Consider the following 22,187-nt stretch of genomic DNA (forward strand, 5'->3'; position numbering starts at 1 on the left):
GACTGGGGTAAACACAGTAAGAAGTTTAACAAATAAACCTGTTGGACTTTAACCTGGTGTTGTTAAACTTCTTACTGCTGTAACTTTAAAGCCAGCACTTCCTGCAATTGAAGCTGTTTTCAAAAATGAATTAATGTTCAGTAAATTTCAGTATGACCAGCATTTGTTGCATTTTATTGACTTGATATGGTCTAGGATAAAATGTCCAGTTTTCCTTTCATAATAAAAGACATGAAATCCAGAAATGTGGACCTGCATAAAGTCTCGCTTCTGAGTGAACTGTCTGTTTAGTCACCTGTTTATTAATTCTGTTGTTAATATTGTTAACCTTAACTATAAAATTCTAATATCGCTAATCCACAAACACACACACACACAACCAGCTCACAGCGACCCCTCCTGGCTAACCCCCCCACACACCGACCCCTCCCTGCTAACCACCCCACACACACAGCAGCTCACACAGCGACCCCTCCAGGCTAACCCCCCCACACACCGACCCCTCCCAGCTAATCCACACACACCAGCTCACACACCGACCCCTCCCAGCTAACCCCCCCACACACACACCAGCTCACAGCGACCCCTCCTGGCTAACCCCCCCACACACCGACCCCTCCCTGCTAAACCCCCCCCCCCCACACACACACACACACACACACACACACACACACCAGCTCACACACTGACCCCTCCCAGCTAACCGTGACTATTTCACTCCAGGTTTTGACCTTGGATAAACTTGCTCTTGGAATCATTCTTTCCTCTGCAGGGATCTACTCACCGGACGCTGACGCGTCAGCTTCGCCGAGATTCCGTGGAAGCGGAATTCGGATTGAGGATGATGTTCTGATCACGGAAGAGTGGCCGGTCGTTCTTCCAGCAGACTGTCCCAAGGAGTTGTTTGAATTGGAGCAGATCTGGGCCCACCATTAACAAACTGCCCCTTTGTACCGGGTACCTCAGGAACACGCAATGAAACACTAACCACGACAGATACAACCACAAGTGAATCCGGCATCTCCACTCCACGGTCCCTGCGTGTGGCAGCTTCTGATGACACTGTTCCACTGAGTCACCTGACCAGACGTGTAAAAGCTGCGACAGTATTTGTCCATTCCTCCAGTCCAGGAAGCAGAGAGCAAGACACAGGAACAACACACGAGAGCGTTTTTAAAACTAAAGTGTTTCACTGTCCCCCAGGGTCATGGGATAACTGCACACTGTTATCCCCCAAAAACAACTAACCGTGTGGCAGAAAACCCTCGGGAAATAAATGACTTCTGAGCTTAACTGAAATGGATTCCAGGCGACCATGGTCACTGTGTGGCAGCTCACCCGATACTCCCACCTAGCCTTACACTCAAAGAACAAAGAAAATTACAGCACAGGAACAGGCCCTTTGGCCCTCCAAGCCTGCACCGACCATGCTGCCCGACTTAACTAAAACCCCCTACCCTTCCGGGGACCATATCCCTCTATTCCCATCCTATTCATGTACTTGTCAAGACGCCCCTTAAAAGTCACTACCCTATCCGCTTCCACTACCTCCCCCGGCAACGAGTTCCAGGCACCCACCACCCTCTGTAAAAAATCTGCCTCGTACATCTCCTTGCCCCTCGCACCTTAAACCTATGCCCCCTAGTAATTGACTCTTCCACCCTGAGAAAAAGCTTCTGACTATCCACTCTGTCCATGCCTCTCATAATCTTGTAGACTTCTATCAGGTCTCCCCTCAACCTCCGTCGCTCAAGTGAGAACAAACCAAGTTTCTCCAACCTCTCCTCATAGCTAATGCTAATACCTATGACCTTCTGATGGAGGGAAGGTTGATGAAGCAGCTCAAGATATTTGAGCCTAGTTCACTACCCTGAGGACCTCCTGCAGTTATGTCCCAAACTGAGCCTCAGTGATCAGGTTATTATTGATGAGTAATTGCCACACTGTCGAAAACACTTCCCATCACTTTGCTGATGATCAAAAGTAGATTGATGGTAATTGGCCACATTAGATTTGTCCTGCTTTTTGTATACAGGACATACCTGGGCAATTTAGCACATTGACAGTAGATGAGAATGTTGTAGTTATACTGAAACAGCTTGGCTAGGGATGCAGCTAGTTCTGGAGCGCAAGTCTTGAAGTCTTCAATACTATTGCTGGAATGTTGTTAGGGCCTATAGCCGTTGCAGGATCCAGCACCAGTTGTGGTTAGAAATTTGTCCAGCTCCCCTTTGAACATTAGGTACGAGTCTGCACAGCCTTTTATCATCTGCTTGTAGAACTGAGATTATTTCTCATCGGAATGGGAATCCTCACTTCTTATTCTGGCATTTATACAGCCAGTGTCTGACCTCGCCGGTTAAACCCCTCCAGTGGCATCAGATGTGAGTAAAACATTAAGTGTCGGTGCTGAACTGTACCAACTGGAAGCATCAGTTTAGGTTTAGCTGCATTATATCATAGAGCTAGCGTGAGGTTTGGCAGCAATGCCACTGGGTGGAGGAGGAAACACCGGTTAGGATTTCTACTCTGGAGTAACGTTCCCTCGAGCTTCTGTTAGAGGTATGCGGCTGCCATTTTGCACTGACCGCTGCCTTTAAGATTGGTGTGCATCTCAGAAGGAGTGTTGCTTGTGAGCACCCTGCTTGTTCCAGGCACTGCATATTCCTGCATGGCGGCACACCCGGGCAGCTTAGAGGGACCATTGCTTGCATGTCTCTGAATGAGATTAGGATCGGACATGGCTGTGATACCTTTCTAAATGAATAGCCCCGCAGAACTTGCTATTTGTGGAGAAAGGCCAACTGGATTGGGTCGCCACTACCAGAGGATTGACGTAAAGCACCCCTTCATTTGATTTGATTTGATTTATTATTGTCACATGTATTGGGGATACAGTGAAAAGTATTGTTTCTTGCGCGCTATACAGACAAAGCATACCGTTCATAGAGAAGTAAAGGAGAGAGTGCAGAATGTAGTGTTACAGTCATAGCTAGGGTGTTGAGAAAGATTAACTTAATATAAGGTAGGTCCATTCAAAAGTCTAATGGCAGCAGGGAAGAAGCTGTTCTTGAGTCAGTTGGTACGTGACCTCAGACTTCTGTTATCTTTTTCCCGACGGAAGAAGGTGGAAGAGAGAATGTCCGGGGTGCGTGGGGTCCTTGAATCCCACTGGCAAGTGGGATCAGGTGGGCAGTTCAGGGCCTTTCGTGCATCGGTGCAGACTCGATGGGCCAAAGGGCCTCTTCTGCACTGTAGGATTCTGAAATTATGCTGGCTGCTTTGCCGAGGCAGCGGGAAGTGTAGACAGAGTCAATGGATGGGAGGCTGGTTTGTGAGATGGATTGGGCTACATTCACAACCGTTTGTAATTTCTTGCAGTCTTGGACAGAGCAGGGACCATACCAAGCTGTGATATTTTCTATGGTGCAACTGGAAAAGTTAACACTGTTTTCAACGAATAATTGAGTTTTATGCACATTTCATTCCAGTAAATTATTGATCAAGATTTGGGATTCTTACGCACAGGAACTGCATCATCAATCTATGTTCATTTGATATTGTCAATATATATGTTGCATTGATGGTTTATTTGAACAATGGTACAAGACATTAAATTCTACTGATTATTTTTAAAGTTCCATTTGTTGCCTTCTTTTTGTGAAATGGAGGGAAAGTCCAACATCTTAAAGTAAATGTGACCCCTCCCCCTTCTCATTTTCCCTCCGTGTGTAGCCTGGAGAGTGGAGCAGTGACGGGCGCCTTCAACTGGGAATCATAGAATCCCTGCAGTGCAGGAGGAGGCCATTCGGCCCATCGAGTCTGCACCAACCACAATCCCACCCAGGCCCTATCCCCACAACCCCTTGCGTTTACCCTAGCTAGTCCCCCTGACACTAAGGGGCAATTTAGCATGGCCAATCCATCTACCCTGCACATCTTTGGAGTGTGGGAGGAAACCAGAGCACCCGGAGGAAACCCACGCAGACACGGGGAGAACGTGCAGACTCCACACAGACAGTGACCCAAAGCTGGGAATCGAACCCTGGTCCCTGATGCTCTGAGGCACCAGTGCTAACCACTGTGCCACCGTGCCACCCAATGGCTAATCTTGGTCTCCGGCTCCATCTTCCCGCCCACTCCCCATATAGAGTTTTACAGCATGGAAACAGACCCTTCGGCCCAACTTGTCCATGCCGCCCTTTTTTTTTAAACCCCAAAGCTAATCCCAATTGCCCGCATTTGGCCCATATCCCTCTATACCCATCGTACCCATGTAACTGTCTAAATGCTTTTTAAAAGACAAAATTGTACCCGCCTCTACCACTACCTCTGGCAGCTTGTTCCAGACTCTCACCACCCTCTGTGTGAAAAAATTGCCCCTCTGGACACCTTTGTATCTCTCCCTTCTCACCTTAAACCTATGCCCTCTCGTTTTAGACTCCCTGACCTTCAGGAAAAGATACTGACTATCTAGCTGATCCACACGGACAGTGACCCAAGGCTGGGATTGAACCCGGGTCTCTGGCGTTGTAAGACAGCAGTGTTAGCCACTGTGCCACCCTATCCCTGTGGGACAGTTGGAGTTGAGGTAACTGTTCTGATCCCCTCCCTCCTCACAGGGATGTGTGTAGAGTGTGCTGTCTTAACCCCCTCCTCGCCACCACTTTGGAGCTTGGATTAAACATTCTCTTCAGAGCATCATCCCTCCTCTTCCTCCTCACTCTTTTTCTCTTTTGTTTTTCAGTCTGAAATTCTATTCATCCTCCTTTCCAAATAAAAAGAAGAAAATGTGGAAATCCCCAGTCTCTGAAAGAGAGAATGTGTTTCAGGATTCCGCACAGCTTTTTAAGCTGTCACAGAAATTTCCCTCCGTTATCTCGTTTTAGTTCATACTCCCAGAGAAGTATAGAGCAGAGAAAGGCCCTTCAGCCCATCGCGTCGGCACCAGTCAAAGACAAACCACCTAGCAGCACAGTGGCACAGTGGTTAGCACTGCTGCCAGGGACCCAGGTTCGAATCCGGCCTCGGCTCACTGTCTGTGCGGAGTCTGCACGTTCTCCCCGTGTCTGTGTGGGTTTCCTCCCGCAGTCCAAAGATGTGTGGGTTAGGTGGATTGGCCATGCTAAATTGCCCCTTAGTGTCAGGGGGATGAGCTAGGGTAAATGCATTGGGTTATGAGGATAGGGCCTGGGTCGGTGCAGACCTGATTTTTGGGCGGCATGGTGGCACAGTGGTGAGCACTGCTGCCTCACAGCGCCAGGGACCCGGGTTCGATTCCAGCCTTGAGTGTCTTTCTGTGCAGAGTCTGGAGATCACATGGTCTGGAATGGGGGGGTGGGGGTGAGTTAATAGGTTGTGATGAACAAAGCATCGTAGCTGTGAGGGACAGCTCGGTGGATAGGATATTAGGATGTAGATAGGCTGGAAAATTGGGCGGGGATCCTGGATTCAGGATTCAATCCTGGACCGGGGAGCGGCGCAGGCTTGGAGGGCCGAAGGGCCTGTTCCTGTGCTGTATTGTTCTTTGTTCTTTGTTCTATTCTTCCCGTGTCTGCGTGGGTTTCCTCTGGGTGCTCCGGTTTCCTCTCACAGTCCAAAGAAACATAGAAACTAGAAGCAGGAGGAGGCCATTCGGCCCTTCGAGTCTGCTCTGCCATTCATTTTGACCATGACTGATCATCTAATTCAATATCCTGATTCCCTTCTTCCCCCACATATCCCTTTAGCCCCAAGAGTTATATCTAATTTCTTCTTGAAATCATTTTGGCCTCAACTACTGGTAGTGAATTTCACACATTCACCACTCTGAGGGAGCTCGGTCTTTTCTCCTTGGAGAGACGTAGGATGAGAGGAGACCTAATAGAGGTATATAAGATGTTGAGAGGCATAGATCGGGTGGACTCTCAGAGGCTTTTTCCCAGGGTGGAAATGGCTGCTACGAGAGGACACAGGTTTAAGGTGCTGGGGGGTAGGTACAGGGGAAATGTTAGGGGGAAGATTTTCACACAGAGGGTGGTGGGCGAGTGGAATCGGCTGCCGTCAGTGGTGGTGGAGGCAAACTCAATGGGGTCTTTTCAGAGACTCCTGGATGAGTACATGGGACTTAATAGGATGGAGGGTTAGATAGGCAGGCCTAAAAGGTAGGGATATGTTCGGCACAACTTGTGGGGCCCAAGGGCCTGTTTTGTGCTGTAGTTTTCTATGTTTCTCTGGGTGTTAGGTGGATTGCCCCAAGATGTGTAGGTTAGGGAGAGTAGTGGGGTAAATGAGTGGGGTTACAGGGCGGGGGTGGGCCTGGGTAAGATGCTCTGTCGGTGAGTCAGTGTAGACTCGATGGGCCGAATGGCTTCCTTCTGCACTGTAGGGATTCTATTCTAATCCCATTTTCCAGTACTTGGCCTTGTTGCCTTGGCATCGCAAGTGCATATCTAAATACTTCTTCTCTGCCTCCAGCATCCTTCCACGCAGTGAGTTCCAGACACCCTTTTGGTGAAACAGTTCTTTCACACATCCCCTCTAAACCTTCTTGTTTCATTTGTTTACCTTCTCCCTCACTATATCTGGTCCATGGTGTGGATCAAAACCCGTTACTGTCTCCTCAGAATTGTGGCAGGCAGTTAGTGTGAAATCTCAGGTTAATAACAAAACCTTACAGCACAGGAGACCATAGTGGATGCCTGAGAGACAGGGGTCCATTTTGGACTCTGGGAACACTGCGCTTGATTCTATCAACATCCCCTGGGGGTTACCATTGACCAGAAACTGAACTGGGACCAGCCATATAAATACTGTGGCTACAAGAGCAGGTCAGAGGCTAGGAATACTGCGGCGAGTAACTCACCTCCTGACTCTCCAAAGCCTGTCCATCATCTACAAGGCGCAAGTCACTTGCCTGGATGGGTGCAGCTCCAACAACACTCGAGAAGCTCAACACCATCCAGGACAAAGCAGCCCCGCTTGATTGGCACCACATCCACAAACATCCCTCCACCACTGACACTCGGTCACAGCAGTGACTACAAGATGCACTGCAGGAACTCACCAAGGCTCCTTCAACAGCACCTTCCAAACCCACAACCACTACCATCTAGCAGGACAAGTAGATACCTGGGAACACCACCACCTGGAAGTTCCCCTCCAAGCCACTCACCATCCTGACTTGGGAATATATCGCCGTTCCTTCACTGCCTCACAGCGCCAGGGACCCGGGTTCGATTCCCGGCTTGGGTCACTGTGCAGAGACTGCACGTTCTCCCCGTATCTGCGTGGGTTTCCTCCGGGTGCTCCGGTTTCCTCCCACAGTCCAAAAGACGTGCTGGTTAGGTGCATTCGCCGTGCTAAATTCTCCCTTCACTGTCGCTGGGTCAAAACAAAGTAAATTAAAGTTTATTTATTAGTGTCACAAGTAGGCTTACATTAACACTGCAATGAAGTTACTGTGAAAATCCCCTCGTCGCCACACTCCGGCGCCTGTTTGGGTACACAGAGGGAGAATTTAGCACGGCCAATGCACCTAACCAGCACGTCTTTCGGACTGTGGGAGGAAACTGGAGCACCCAGAGGAAACCCACACAGACACGGGGAGAACATGCAGACTCTGCACAGACAGTGACCCGAACCGGGGATTGAACCCAGATCCCTGGCGCCACCCTGGAACTCCCTCCCTAACAGCACTGTGGGTGTACCTACACCACATAGACTGCAGCGGTTCAAGAAGGCAGCTCACCACCACCTTCTCAAGGGGCAATTAGGGATGGAGAATAAATGCTGGCCCAGCCAGTGCCTCCCTCTTGTTAAAGCTGGAACTGGGAATGCATTGTTTGTGTTCCTTTATAAAGGGGATGCTCGTTAATTTGATTTATGATGCCCAGTCTACTTAATTTGCATTTTATAAGCCAAAAGGAGGCCATTCGTTCCATTTTGCCTATGCTGTAGACTTTAAAGTGCTCTCCAATTATAAGACCAGAAATTGTAGGAGCAGTAGCTGGCCATTCGGCCCATCGAGCCTGCTCCACCATTCAATGTGATCATGACTGATCTGATATGATCCTCAACTCCACTTTCCCACCTTAGCCCCATAGCCCTCGGTTCCCTTACGGATTAAAAACCTGTCTACCTCAGCCTTCAACATGCCGAACAGCCCAGCCTCTACAGCCCTCTGCGGGAAAGAATTCCACAGATTCAAAGAGTAAAGTTTATTTATTAGTCACCAGTAGGCTTACATTAACAATGCAATGAAGTCGCTACCGTCTCAGAAGAAATTCTTCCTCATCTCTGTCTTAAATGGGTGACCCCCTTACTCTGGGATCCTGCCCTCTGTTCCGAGACTCTCCCACGATGGGAAACAACCTCTCAGCATCTACCCTAGTAACCCCCCTGAGAATCCGATATCTCTCAATAAAGTCACCTCTCATTCTCTTAAACTCCAATGAGTACAGGCCCAGCCTACTCAACCCCTTAGAATCTTAGAAACTCTACAGCACAGAAAGAGGCCATTCGGCCCATCGAGTCTGCACCAACCACAATCCCACCCGGCCCTACCCCCATATCCCTACATATTTACCCACTAATCCCTTAACCTACGCATCCCAGGACACGAAGGGCAATTTTTAGCATGGCCAATCAACCTAACCCGCACATCTTTGGACTGTGGGAGGAAACCGGAGCACCCGGAGGAAACCCACGCAGACACGAGGAGAATGTGCAAACTCCACACAGACAGTGACCCAAGCCGGGAATCGAAACCAGGTCCCTGGAGCTGTGCAGCAGCAGTGCTAACCACTGTGCTACCGTGCCGCCCTATCATAGGAAAATCCATCCATACCCAGGATCAACCCAGTGAACCTTCTCTGGACTGCCTCCAATGCTGGTACATCTTTTCTTAGATAAGGGGAGCAAAACTGTTCACAGTATTCTGGGTGTTGTCTAACTAGTGCCTTGTCCAGTTTTAGCAAGACTTCCCTATTTTTACACTCCATTCCCTTTGAAATAAAGTTCATCATTCCGTTAACCTTCCCTAACACCTGCTGAACTTGCAGGCTAGCTTTTTGCGATTTATGTACAAGAACCTCCAAATCCAGGGTGGTACGGTGGCACAATGGTTAGCACTGCTGCCTCACAGCGCCAGGGACCCGGGTTCAATTCCTGGCTTGGGTCTGTGTGTATGGGACCGTGTTAATTCTCTCGGACAATGTTCCTCTGAAGCATTAAACGCACTAGATAAATGCAAGTTGTTGTTGAGAAGTGTGCGCGCGCCGTTCTTGAAAGAATCATCAGCATTCGCCGTGATCTTCCGTTTGTCACAGGAGGTGTTCCAGATACATCAAAACATGGAAAATAGGAGCACTGGGAGGCCATTCTCCCCGTGTCTGCATGGGTTTCCTCCGGGTGCTCCAGTTTCCTCCCACAGTCTGAAAGACGTGCTGGTTAGGTGCATTGGCCGTGCTAAATTCTCCCTCAGTGTACCTGAACAGGCGCCAGAGTGTGGTGACTAGGGGATTTTCACAGTAACTTCATTGCAGTGTTAATGTAAGCGCACTTGTGACACTAATAAATAAACTTTAAACTCATAATTGAAGTTTCTCATCTCTGGAACCTTGTTTTAAACCCCTTCTGCACGCTCTCCTATATCCTTTCTGAAGTGTGGCACCCAGAACTGTACACAATATTCCAGCTGAGGGCTCTTAATTAACTTCTCATTTGTTTTTTAAGTCTGGTTCTGGCTTGTATTATCCACCTGACACCAACATTTTAAATAAAAATAGCTACATTCCTCACAATGAAAAGAACATTTGATTTCCTTGCATGTGCCTGGAATCTATTCTCTGGAGCCTTCAACATGTCATTGATGAAGACGAACATCTCGCCAAGGCCATCCCCACACCCCTACTTCTTGCCTTCAAACAACCTCAAACAGACCATTGTCTGCAGCAAACTACCCAGTCTTCAGGAGAACAGTGACCACGACACCACACAACCCTGCCACAGCAACCTCCGCAAGACGTGCCGGATCATCGACACGGATGCCATCATCTCACGTGAGAACACCATCCACCAGGTACATACTCTTGCAACTCGGCCAACGTTGTCTACCTGATACGCTGCAGGAAAGGATGTCCCGAGGCATGGTACATTGGGGAAACCATACAGACGCTACAACAACGGATGAATGAACACCGCTCGACAATCACCAGGCAAGAGTGTTCTCTTCCTGTTGGGGAGCACTTCAGCGGTCACGGGCATTTGGCCTCTGATCTTCGGGTAAGCGTTCTCCAAGGCAGCCTTCACGACAACGCAGAGTCGCTGAGCAGAGACTGATAGCCAAGTTCCGCACACATGAGGACGGCCTCAACCGGGATCTTGGGTTCATGTCACATTATCTGTAACCCCCACAGCTTGCCTGGGCTTGCAAAATCTCACTAACTGTCCTGTCTGGAGACAATACACATCTCTTTAACCTGTGCTTAGCGCTCTCTCCACTCACATTGTCTGTACCTTTAAGACTTGATTACCTGTAAAGACTCACATTCCAACCACTTTTCTGTAAATTGAGTTTGTGTCTTTATATACCCTGTTTGTGAACAGAACTCCCACTCACCTGATGAAGGAGCAGCGCTCCGAAAGCTAGTGGCTTTTGCTACCAAATAAACCTGTTGGGCTTTAACCTGGGATCTATGGACAGGGAGGGAGATGATGTAATGGAGCCTCTTGCAATCCCAGCCATTGGCAGCGACCTTCCTGCAGGGGGCGCTGTGACTTGCTGGGGCGGGGTCCCGGTGAGGGGGGCGGGGTCTCGCTGAGGGGACTCACTCACTGAGGGGAGTGTTATCTCAGGGCGGGGCTTGAGGAGGGGGCGGAGTCTCATTGAGGGGGCGGGGTCTCATTGAGGGGGCGTGTTATGATGTGACGTGTTATTCCAGGCGTGGGACGTGAAGAAGGGGCGAGGGTTTCACTGAGGGGGCGGGGTTTCACTGAGGGGGGGCGTGGCTTGAAGAGGGGGCGGGGCTTGAAGAGGGGGCGGGGTCTCGGTGAGGGGGCGGGGATCTCGCCGAGGGGACTCGGCTCACTGAGGGGGACGAGGTATGTGAGGAGACGGCGGCTTGACGAGGGGGCGGGGTCTCACTAAGGGGGAGTGTCATGATGTGGAGATGGGGTGGGACGTGAGGAAGGGGCGGGGCTGGAGGAGGGGGCGGAGTCCCGGTGAGGGGGCGGGGTCAGGTTTCACTGAGGGGGCGGGGCTTGAAGAGGGGGCAGGGTCCCAATGAGGGGCGGGGCCTTTATCCCCTCCAACGTCTCACGCGCATGCGCAGTTTGCTGCTAGCGCCGGGCCGGCTTCACTCAGACAAGATGGCGGCGGCGATGGATGTTGACGCTCCGAGTTCCACCAACAGCGGCGGCAAGAAGCGCTTCGAGGTTAAAAAGGTACTGCTCGCCCACCGAGGCGGCCCCGGTACCGATGGAACGGCCCGATAATAAAATGTGAAGGCGTTAAAATGCTGCCGGATGTTGACGCCGTGATTGACAGCGGGGGCCGACCAATTAGAATGGAGATCTGAGGCTGCCAGCCAATCGGAGCTGGCCGAGGGGGCGGGACATGGAAGGGGGCGGCCAGAATACCCGGCCTACCCGAGAGAGGGGCCCCGGGGCAAGGGGGAGCCAGGGCCCCGGGGCAGGGGGGAGCCAGGGCCCCGGGGCAGGGGGGAGCCAGGGCCCCGGGGCAGGGGGGAGCCAGGGCCCCGGGGCAGGGGGGAGCCAGGGCCCCGGGGCAGGGGGGAGCCAGGGCCCCGGGGCAGGGGGGAGCCAGGGCCCCGGGGCAGGGGGGAGCCAGGGCCCCGGGGCAGGGGGGAGCCAGGGCCCCGGGGCAGGGGGGAGCCAGGGCCCCGGGGCAGGGGGGAGCCAGGGCCCCGGGGCAGGGGGGAGCCAGGGCCCCGGGGCAGGGGGGAGCCAGGGCCCCGGGGCAGGGGGGAGCCAGGGCCCCGGGGCAGGGGGAGAGAGGCCCAGGGAGAGGGCCAAGTTTAAAATGTATTTTAGTGTCACAAGTAAGGCCTACATCAACACTGCAATGAAGTTACTGTGAAAATCCCCTTGTCGCCACACTCCGCTGCCTGTTCGGGTAACACTGAGGGAGAATTTAGCGTGGCCAATGCACGCTAACCAGCACGTCTTTCGGACTGTGGGAGGAAACCGGAGCACCCGGAGGAAACCCATGCAGACACGAGGAGAATGTGCAGACTCTACACAGACAGTGACCCAAGCCGGGAATCGAACCCAGGTCCCTGGTGCTGTGAGGCAACAGTGCTAACCACTGTGCCCCAGCTATCTGGTGCTGGGGTTAAATACATATCCCCAACTGTTGGATTTTTGTAGGCTGCTGGTCACATGTCGGGGTAAGCACAGTAGAAGTCTCACAACACCAGGTTAAAGTCCAACAGGTTTATTTGGTAGCAAATACCATAAGTCACATGTCCCACAGTGACTCAGCTCACCAGGGGATCCCTCATCAGTTCCTAAAGCTGTTTTCTAATACAACCCCATTTTAACACTTGAACCCAAAGGCCGACATAAACAAAGTGACATAATAACATTGAATAATGGTTAGAATATAGAATAATGGTTGTGTATTATAGATCAATGTGTAATGCATGATACATGTGATGTTTTTAAAACACCTTGTAAAAAATATTTTACATACCAGTCTGTTACTTGACCGGAGTCACTCCAGCTCGTCCACCTTGACTGTGCTAGAGTGGAAATGCAGCTTGAAGTCTTGAGGTGGCTGATGTTGAAACCCAAGTTGTTTCACACTGCCACAATAACTGGGTTGGCTTAAATGGACTATGATTCAGCTGTGGCAGGCATCGCTGCCAGTTTCATGGTCAGAGCCAGGCTTTATGAGGAAAGTCCAATGGTAAAAGCAAATCACTGCGGATGCTGGAATCTGAAACCAAAAGAGAAAATGCTGGAAAATCTCAGCAGGTCTGACAGCATCTGTAAGGAGAGAAAAGAGCTGACATTTTGAGTCCAGATGACCCTTTGTCAAAGCCAAAAGGCACAGAAAGTGGGAGGTATTTATACTGCAGGGGGAGGATGAGTCATAGCCACAGAAGATGAGTCATAGCCACAGAAACCAGGGGAAAAGACTGCTAATGGCTGTCCATAGGGAGGGTAGAAGGTGTGAATGGTCAAACGGCAGAGAAGCTGAAATCAGAGGGTAAACTGTGACAGATGAAGATGTGGTGGAAAGGGGAGATGAGTGGGAGAGAGGAAAAATTGAGAGAAGGGGGGATGGAGAAGCAAAGGGGGAGAAAAAGTAAAGTAAAGGGGGACAAAAGGGGGGGGGGGGGAGAAAAATAGAGTGCAATGTTTCCAAATAGGCATAAAGCTTGATGTGTGACAGTTACTGAGGTTTTGGCCAAGCGCTCATTTTTCCCGATTGATGGAAGGAGACTCCTACGGGCAGGAACCCATGATGGTCTGGGAGAGAATCCGAGATGAGCAGGGGAAGGCTGTGTGCTCTCTGGGTCTTCGTGTCAGCATGGGGTGAGGTCTCTGAGGAGGGAGATTTGTGACCCGTACTTTGGAAACCACTTGAAATCTTGAAAAGATATTTTCCTGGCATTTCGCAGGTTAGATGGAACCTGAGAACAGGCATTTTGTCGAGAGTGCAATCTGGAAAAATATCCATATGGCCCCTTTAAAAGGGTGTGCAATTTGCTAAATCAGAGTCTTTATCCAACACAGTTACATTACATCCCGTACAACCGGTCCATACTGCTGCTTATGTATCACACTTGCTGCTTCCCATTCTGTTTACTTCACCTCGCTCATCTCATTCTGCCAGCATATCCTTTTATCCCTTTCTTCCTTGTTCTTATCCAGCTTCGTTGCATCTATGCTGTTTGCCTCAACTCCTTCATGGAGTAATAAGTTCCACATTCTAGCCATTCTGGTTCTCCTGAATTCCTCGCTGGATTCGTTAGTGACCACCTTATATTCATGTCCCTTAGTTCTGGTCTGCTGCGCAAGTAGAAACATCTCCTCTGCACCTCTCCACCCGAACCCCTTAACAATTTTAAAGGTGTCTGCTTATTAATTTCTCAATCTACTCGAGAAAAAGAGCTTCTGACATTAATGGAGGTATAACAAGTGGTAAATGGCAGCTTATTTCTATTGACACTGAACCATGCTGTTGTATAAGTTGTTTGGAGTTAATGTTCCTTGTGTACCTTATTAACATTACACAATTCGAGTAAGATTTCTCTTTGCTCTATATGTGGCTGACAACATTAGGAAGTTTCATTTACAAAATGTCAGATAAACATCACAAGCTGCTTTACAGGAGACACACAGACAGTGTGTCGCACAGATATTTGGGCAGGTGACTAAAAGCTTGTCCAAGAGGCAAGTTTCAAGATGCAGTTTAAAGGGTACAAGGGAGGTCGAGTATTTATGACGAGAGTTTAGGACTCGGGCAGTAACTGCCTGGCTGCTGGTGCTGAAATGATAAAAGGTAGGGATGTGCAAGTGGTCAGCATTGGAGGGATGCAGTGAGCTGGGGGTTTTAGGGATGGAGATTACAGAAACTCGAATGTGTTAAGTCCAGTGTTAAGCTAACTGAGTTCAGTTCTCAATTAGGGCAACAAATGGCAAACCCGTCAATGTTCACGTCCCAGAAACAAATGGAAAAACAAAAGCAATTGGTACAGAACAATTAGACTCTAGACCTGACTGAAGGAAAGGAAAGTTGTGCCTGGGTTCTCCCACCTGATGTGTAGTCAGTGACCCTCTTAGCAAGTGTTTAGGTACCGAATAAAGCTGTGATCCATTTTGAGGCCTGAAATGTCACATTATTTTTCCACAGATGCACCCAGATTCCATTTTGCTGTCTTGTTTCTGGACTTGGCTCTGATGCCGCCTTTCTGGTTAGCCTGGTGATGTTCAGTGATTGCACACAATATACCTGGGGTCCTGTCACATGTCTCTGGAAGAGGCTGTTTTATCGGGGTTCCTTTAGAAGCTACTTGAGAGTTGAACTGGATGCAGAGTTCCTGGAAATAGTTGTGTACGTTTGAAGGTATAGGGTGATATTCAGAAATGTAAACAGTCATGCCATACTCATTGAATCTCCCAAGTCCACGAGATGCCCTGAACAGGGTCTGAAGTCAGAACTAGATAAGGTGATTGTGGCCTGAGGGAGGTGATTAAAGAGCTAAAGGACCCTTTTGCTGCAGAAATTATTTGTTGCGAGTGATTTTCCATCTGCCAGCATCCCTCCCTCGAGCTTTCTCCAGACTTGTCCGGATATTATAAATAAGGGGGAAATTTTTCACATCTCTATTAACGAGATTGGTAAATCTTTTGCAGATAGCAAGCACAAGGTTGCTTTGTGGGAGGCTTAAGTGAAGATTCAGGTTGAATCCTGGGTATGGATAATAACTTATCCAGCTGACGACAGAACTGGGTTATCTGAGAGTGGAATGTCCAAGGCAGGAGGGCCATGCCTTGTGGTCCACGCACACTCCTTCAGTAGGTAATAATGTTCTCATTTTGGGATTCTGTTGCTAGCAGTGTCAAGCTCCTCCTAGAACTAGTCTTTCACCTCTGCAGTGGAGCACTATATTGGAGGTGGATGCTTATGGTATTAACTGGTCACAGAATCCCTGCAGTGCAGAAGGAGGCCATTTGGCCCATCGAACCTGTACCGACGACAATCCCACCCAAGCCCTATCCCCGTAACTACACATATTTACCCCGCGAATCTCCCTGACACTAAGGGGCAATTTAGCATGGCCCATCCACCTAATCTGCACATCTTTGGATTGTGGGAGGAAACCGGAGCACCCGGAGGAAACCCACACAGACACGAGGAGAACGTACAGACTCCGCACAGACAGTGACCCAAGCCGGGAATTGAACCCGGGTCCCTGGCTCTGTGAGGCAGCAGTGCTAACCACTGTGCTGCCGTGCCGCTAGTCTTGAGTTGAGAGGTGGCTGATGGAGAGAAAATGTTCTGAACCATTTGTATCTGCTCTGTATCAATCCGAGCAGAGAGTTCCTCACAGTGAAGCCGTCACATTCCCCACATTTGCTCTGAATTCTCCCTCTGCCAGGGGCAGTGTTGTGACCTGCTCTCGGTGAACCTGGTTTCTTGGAGGGATGTTACATCAGTGCTCAGCCGAGTCAATTCCATATCGATTACGGCTGTCGTGCGCATGTTATTGACCTACTGCAAGCTGTCAGTTCCGTCTGGGAGAATCCTGACCACCTTGCCAATCAGACTTGTTGTCAGTAAAATAGTACCTCCTGAGACTGTTAGTGAGTCAAAGTACAGTGGCTTTATTTCAAAAGCTTTTGGGAGAAGCCCGGTTCCTAAAGCGGTTCACCAGACTTCTCCCCGAACACACACAAGAGTAGATTTTTATACATCCCCGTTCCCGCCCCGAGTCACGTCCGCAGTTCTCCAAGATGTCTGTCATGGTTCGTCCTCCATGATGTAGTTATTGCTGCCGCAGCGGTTTCGTCCTTTGCGTAGTCCATGTAATCGTAGCTGTCTCAAACGACTGTCTCTGTTCTGTTCCTCTATTGTCACAATATTATTCCTCTTTAGTGCTTAGCCGTTATCGCATCTTGACACCTGTGGTTTGTTTAGCCAGCATACAAGCTTGCACAAATCTTTAAGTATTACAAAGTTCATTAACCTGTTCCCTCCTTCGGACTGCTGGCATCTTTCTTTCCATTTGTTGTGTTTGCCTGGTGATAGATTCCGTCCACTTGTTGTGAAGGGACTCGGCTCCAAGCACCGATCGGAGCAGATAGACTACTGGGGGTCAGCACCTTGCCAGCCAGGGGCTGCCTGTTTCGAGGTGGGCGGTGGCTGACCTGTGACGGATTGGAGGCTGTACAGACAAGACTGGAAATTCTTTGTGTCGCGGTGGTGGGGTGGAATGAACTCTGAGATACAAGGAGAGTAAAAACTGAAGGAACCTAGACTTCAAAAGGAGGTGTTTGAGAGATGGTCGTAGAGATATACAAGATTATAAATGTACAAAAAAATAAGTCTTGAAAATGATTCTAAATTAGACAGAATATTGATGCTTTATATCAGGTAGCTCTTCATGTGATGACCAGTACTTGGAATTTCCACTCCCAATTAGAGGGATGGAGGTGAAAGCCCGTTAATTATCTGTGAACCGTTCCGATACAGTGAGACGACTTTCAGAGTGGAAGAGCAGAAGGAGGCCAGAACAGCACCTCCATCTGATAATTATCTTGAGTCTGTTTTGTTTGTGAATAGAGTTTAACAATATAACTTTAATAAATCTCTCTCCCTGACGACAGTTGTTCTAAGCGTGGTTTCTAACCCTGTGTTTTGTTCCCAGTGGAATGCAGTAGCTCTGTGGGCCTGGGACATTGTGGTCGATAACTGTGCCATCTGCCGAAATCACATCATGGACCTGTGTGAGTATCTGCTGTGGATATCTGTACGTTATGGAAGCAAGGATTTCAGAAGAAAGTATGTGCTGTGGTGCCATGCTGGCTCGGCTTGATGTTCTTGCCTGCCACGTCACAAGGGTGGCATAGTGGGTTAGCACTGCTGCCTCACAGCGCCAGGGACCCGGGTTCGATTCCTGGCTTGGGTCACTCTGTGCGGAGTCTGCATGTTCTCCCCCATGTCTTGCGTGGGTTTCCTCCGGGTGCTCCACTTTTCTCCCACGGTCTGAAAGACATGCTGGTTAGGTGTTAAATTCTCCCTCAGTGTACCTGAACAGGTGCCGGAGTGTGGCGACCAGGGGATTTTCACAGTAAATTCATTAGTGTTAGCCTACTTGTGACACTAATAAAATAAACTAAACTAAGTTTCTCTGTACAGGGGGTTCCAATAATCTCGATTTATTGCCGAGAGGAGGAGGATCTGAGGATCTGTCAACGTGCAGATCAACTAATGAACTCAAACTCATTTTCAAATGATGATTGATCGCAACCCTATGTTCAAGTTATCCCACAACCTATAATCTTGAACGGCAGAGAGATCCAGATTTCCAGCAGCCTCCGTGTAGGAAAACAGTGCTTCCTGATTTCACTCTGAAACGGCCCCGTTCTCAATATAAGATGATGTCCCCTTGTTTTGGGTTTCCCCATCTCTGTATCTGCCCAATCAAATCTTTTTCGCATTTTAAGCACCTGTCCACTTTCCCTGCTCGAGGGAAGGAAAATTAAACCAGTTTTGTCCCCATTCTGTGGGTGCTGCAAGGTTGTATATCGTCTGTCGTAGAATCCCTACAGTGCAGAGAGAGGCCATTCGAGGCCTGAAGGACAGCACCTTACAAGTCAGAGCTACTGCATTCCACTGGGAACAAAGCACAGGGTTAGAAACCACGCTTAGAACAACTGTCGTCAGGGAGAGAGATTTATTAAAGTTATGTCACAAACAAAATAGACTCAAGATAATTATCAAATGGAGGTGCTGTTTTGGCGCCTCTCAGTTCTTCCGCTCAGAAAGTCGCCTCCCTGCGCCCGAATGGTTTTACAGATAATTAACGGGCTTTCACCTCCATTCCTCTAACTGGGAGTGGAAATTCCAACTGCTGATCATCACATGAAGAGCTGCCTGATATGAGACTTAAACTTGCCATCGAGTCTGCACCGACCACAATTCCACCCAGGCCCTATCCCCATAACCCCGCATATTTACCCTGCTAATCCCCCCACACTAAGGGGCAGCAGTGCTAACCACTCTGCCACCAGCGGCACGGTGGTTAGCACTGCTGCCTCACAGCGCCAGGGACCCAGGTTCAATTCCAGCCTCGAGTCACTGTCTGTGCGCAGTTTGCACGTTCTCCCCGTGTCTGCGTGGGTTTCCTCCGGGTGCTCCGGTTTCCTCCCACACTCCAAAGATGCGCGGGTTAGGTTGATTGGCCATGTTAAAATTGACCCTGGTGTCACAGGGTAAATGCGTGAGGTTACGGGAATAGGGCCTGAGTGGGATTGAGGCCGATGCAGACTCGATGGGCCGAATGGCCTCCTTCTGCACTGTACAGATTCTACGATTAATTTAGCATGGCCAATCCACCTAATCTGCACATCTTTGGACTGGGGGAGGAAACCGGAGCACCCGGTGTGACTGAGAGGAGAGACTGAGCCTGCTCTATGCAGTCTGAGATTGTGGTTCCATTATGCAATGCCAGTACACACACGTCCTAGTTTTATTCGAGTTAATACTGGCCTTACCTGATATTCTGATAAACCAGATGAGTAATGTATTGTTGGACCTTTTTGTTTGATCTGTAGGTATAGAATGTCAGGCAAACCAAGCTTCAGCAACTTCAGAGGAGTGCACTGTTGCATGGGGTGTGTGTAATGTAAGTATCCAGTGTCTTTATAGCTTTAGTTTAAGGTCTTAGGAAGGAGACTGTAATACTGTTAGATGTCAGAATGGTGATGCGGGGCTGGGGGAATGCTGCCTTGGAATGAAGAGACAAACTCTGCTCCAAGCGAATGGAAAGTGACACCACTTGAAATGCTTGGAGACTTTAGTGCCTTGAACAACCTTTTCTCGCCAAGCAATAGTGCCAGAAAGTGCTGTGCGTGGGATCTTCCTGTGCACAGTAGGTTGCCACGTTTCCCTGTGTTACAGCAGTGACTACAACGCGATTTAATTGGCAGTGAAGCAATCTGGGCTGTCGGCACCTTGTGAAGGAATGATTGAAACGTGGGATTGCTCAGACTCCCAATGGGTTAAAAGCTGGGGTGAAATGGTCACTTCCTCAGAGGCTTCTCATGAATGAGCAGGAGCTTGGGTAACAATAGTCTATCCACCTTAACAATAGTCTATCCACCTTCCCTGCCTTCTGCAGTAACGTCTTTTCTCATGAAGTTTCCTTTTGTGTGGGTGTGTTACCTCATCCAAGGTAATCACTTACTCAGCACAAAGCCGAACAATAAAATGTGGAGTTTTAACTGCTTGAACTGTTGTGGACGCTGCTTTATTCTTCACTGTGTGGATGTATCTCTTACAGGCTGTTAAGTTGGATCTGGTCCATGTAGAGTTACGTAAAGGCAATAAAAGCAGAAAATGCTGCAACTACTCAGTCCTGGCAGCGGACGCGTTTTCTGTTTTTAGTTCCGATTCCCAGCGTCCACAGTATATTTTGCTTTTGTTGACATTGCCCGCACTGACATCCTTTTCCACCTTTGTAAGTGTCCGACTGTGATATACCTCCCGTCTCTGGCTCCAGCCCCTCGATTCAGCACCTAGGATCAGGGGTGGGCTCTGCAACCACTCCTGCTTGTGAAGGAAGGTACTGTGTATAGATGTGCCCACAGCCTGCGGACTTACTATAACCCCTGCCTCTCTCTCTCGTGTCTCTGATTGCAGCATGCTTTCCATTTCCACTGCATCTCGCGTTGGCTGAAGACTAGACAAGTTTGTCCTCTGGACAACAGGGAGTGGGAATTCCAGAAGTAAGTGGTGGTATTTCATTTTGGTTGTTGTGGGGGGAGGGGGTGTACTTTTATTTTGATGGTGGAGGGGGGGGGTTAGTTAAGGAGTCCAAACAAACAAGATGGGGGGGATGGGGCCATTGGACTCAAACGTGGGTTAGCATCGGGTCTAAGGGAGTTGGGAGGGGCGGTGGGTGGAGAGGAGCGGCACAGTGGTTAGCACTGCTACCTCACAGCACCAGGGACCCGGGTTCAATTCCAGGCTTGGGTCACTCTCTGTGGAGTTTGCACTGTCTGCGTGGGTTTCCTCCCACAGTCTGAAAGACGTGCTGGTTAGGGTGCATTGGCCGTGCTAAATTCTCCCTCAGTGTACCTGAACAGGCTCCGGAGTGTGGCAACTAGGGGATTTTCACAGTAACTTCAATGCAGTGTTAATGTAAGCCTACTTGTGACACTAATAAATAAACTTCAACTTTAGCAGTCAGGTCAGGAATAAGTGTAGGGCTGGTTGGGGGAGGAGGGGGCGGGGCGGCAGGAGTCATGTTTGGGAGGGGGTGGAATCTCAATGGAGGTGGGAGATTGGGGAATACCGTGGGTTAGTGGTTAGTCTGGCGGGTAGGGAAGCCAGCTGGGGGTTGGGAGTGTGGGTGAGTTGCGAGAGTCCTGTGGAGTGGCTGGTTTTGGGTTTTTTACAGTATTTAACTCCGAAGTTGTGGCCCCACGTTTTCATAGAATCACAGAAACCCTACAGTGCAGAAAGAGGCCATTCGGCCCATCGAGTCTGCACCGACCACAATCCCACCCAGGCCCTATCCCCGTATCCCTACATATTTACCCGCTAATCCCTCTACGCATCTCGGGACACTAAGGGGCAATTTTAGCATGGCCAATCAACCTAACCTGTACATCTTTGGACTGTGGGAGGAAACCGGAGCACCCGGGGGAAACCCACGCAGACACGGGGAGAACGTGCAGACTCCACACAGACAGTGACCCAAGCCGGGAATCGAACCCGAGTCCCTGGCGCTGTGAAGCAGCAGTGCTAACCACTGTGCCACCATGCTGCCCTTCCGAGCCTAGCATTGAGATCGCCATCACTATTACAGCTGTAATCGGCCCCGATCAAAGGGTAGAGGATATTTGTTCACGATACTATGATGTGTTATAATAACGGTGCTTACGATGAGTTGCTGAAATGTGACTGGACGTGGGAGTGTGACTGAAAAATGATTTCCTTTCTCCCCTCAGGTACGGCCATTAGATGGGAACAGCAGCCTCCTGGTGTGCACCGTGACATCGGCATTCCACTCCCGTCTGCTGCCTCTCCCCCTTCTCACTATCTCTAATGGAAGAGCATTTATTCAAACAGCAAGGACTTGACCATGAACTCTCGCCCTTTTTGTAAAGAAGAAATCAATTTACTTTGTCCAGTTGCAGACATTTCAACTGAGATATTAAAGCGTCTGATCACTCTTCACACTCGCTGTATCAGAGTGAAAAGCCAGAGTATACTCCCAACGCAAACACCTTTTGCTTTCCCATCCCTGTTCCCCCCCCCGAGGTTTTCTTTGGCTCTTCACCAGTATTTTATTTAATAAACATTTGAGTTTAGCTGGCCATTTTAAAGAAGTGCAGTTATTTTATTGTCCGCACCGGAAGCTGAGGTTGAGGTGAAACCCGACACTCTGCCCCTCTCAGGACTGTGGGTGAATCACTCGGATAGCTCCATCCGCTGAACAAAGAAC

General features: G+C 49.5%; 3 protein-coding genes across 3 annotated transcripts in view; 2 read left to right on the top strand and 1 right to left on the bottom strand.

Moving 5' to 3' along the window:
• The window catches only part of xpnpep3 (X-prolyl aminopeptidase 3, mitochondrial), a 96,417-nt gene extending 93,888 nt beyond the window's left edge, over positions 1 to 2,529 (top strand). The window contains exon 11 of the mRNA XM_078237587.1: positions 2,243 to 2,529. The gene's annotated coding sequence lies outside the window, so the exon portion shown is untranslated. The remainder of the gene's footprint in view (positions 1 to 2,242) is intronic.
• LOC144509166 (histone acetyltransferase p300-like) overlaps positions 1 to 12,735 on the bottom strand; it is a 39,937-nt gene extending 27,202 nt beyond the window's left edge. The window contains exon 1 of the mRNA XM_078237589.1: positions 12,691 to 12,735. The gene's annotated coding sequence lies outside the window, so the exon portion shown is untranslated. The remainder of the gene's footprint in view (positions 1 to 12,690) is intronic.
• On the top strand, positions 11,272 to 22,061 carry rbx1 (ring-box 1, E3 ubiquitin protein ligase). The gene is made up of 5 exons (XM_078237596.1): positions 11,272 to 11,424; positions 17,382 to 17,460; positions 19,291 to 19,361; positions 20,378 to 20,463; positions 21,691 to 22,061. Exons 1-5 carry the CDS (start codon positions 11,305 to 11,307, stop codon positions 21,701 to 21,703), a joined length of 369 nt encoding a protein of 122 aa, XP_078093722.1. The 5' UTR covers positions 11,272 to 11,304; the 3' UTR covers positions 21,704 to 22,061.
• Positions 22,062 to 22,187: the final 126 nt, after the last annotated feature.

Source organism: Mustelus asterias, chromosome 21 (genome assembly GCF_964213995.1).
Source record: "Mustelus asterias chromosome 21, sMusAst1.hap1.1, whole genome shotgun sequence".
In the NCBI taxonomy this organism is placed as follows: Eukaryota; Metazoa; Chordata; class Chondrichthyes; order Carcharhiniformes; family Triakidae; genus Mustelus; species Mustelus asterias.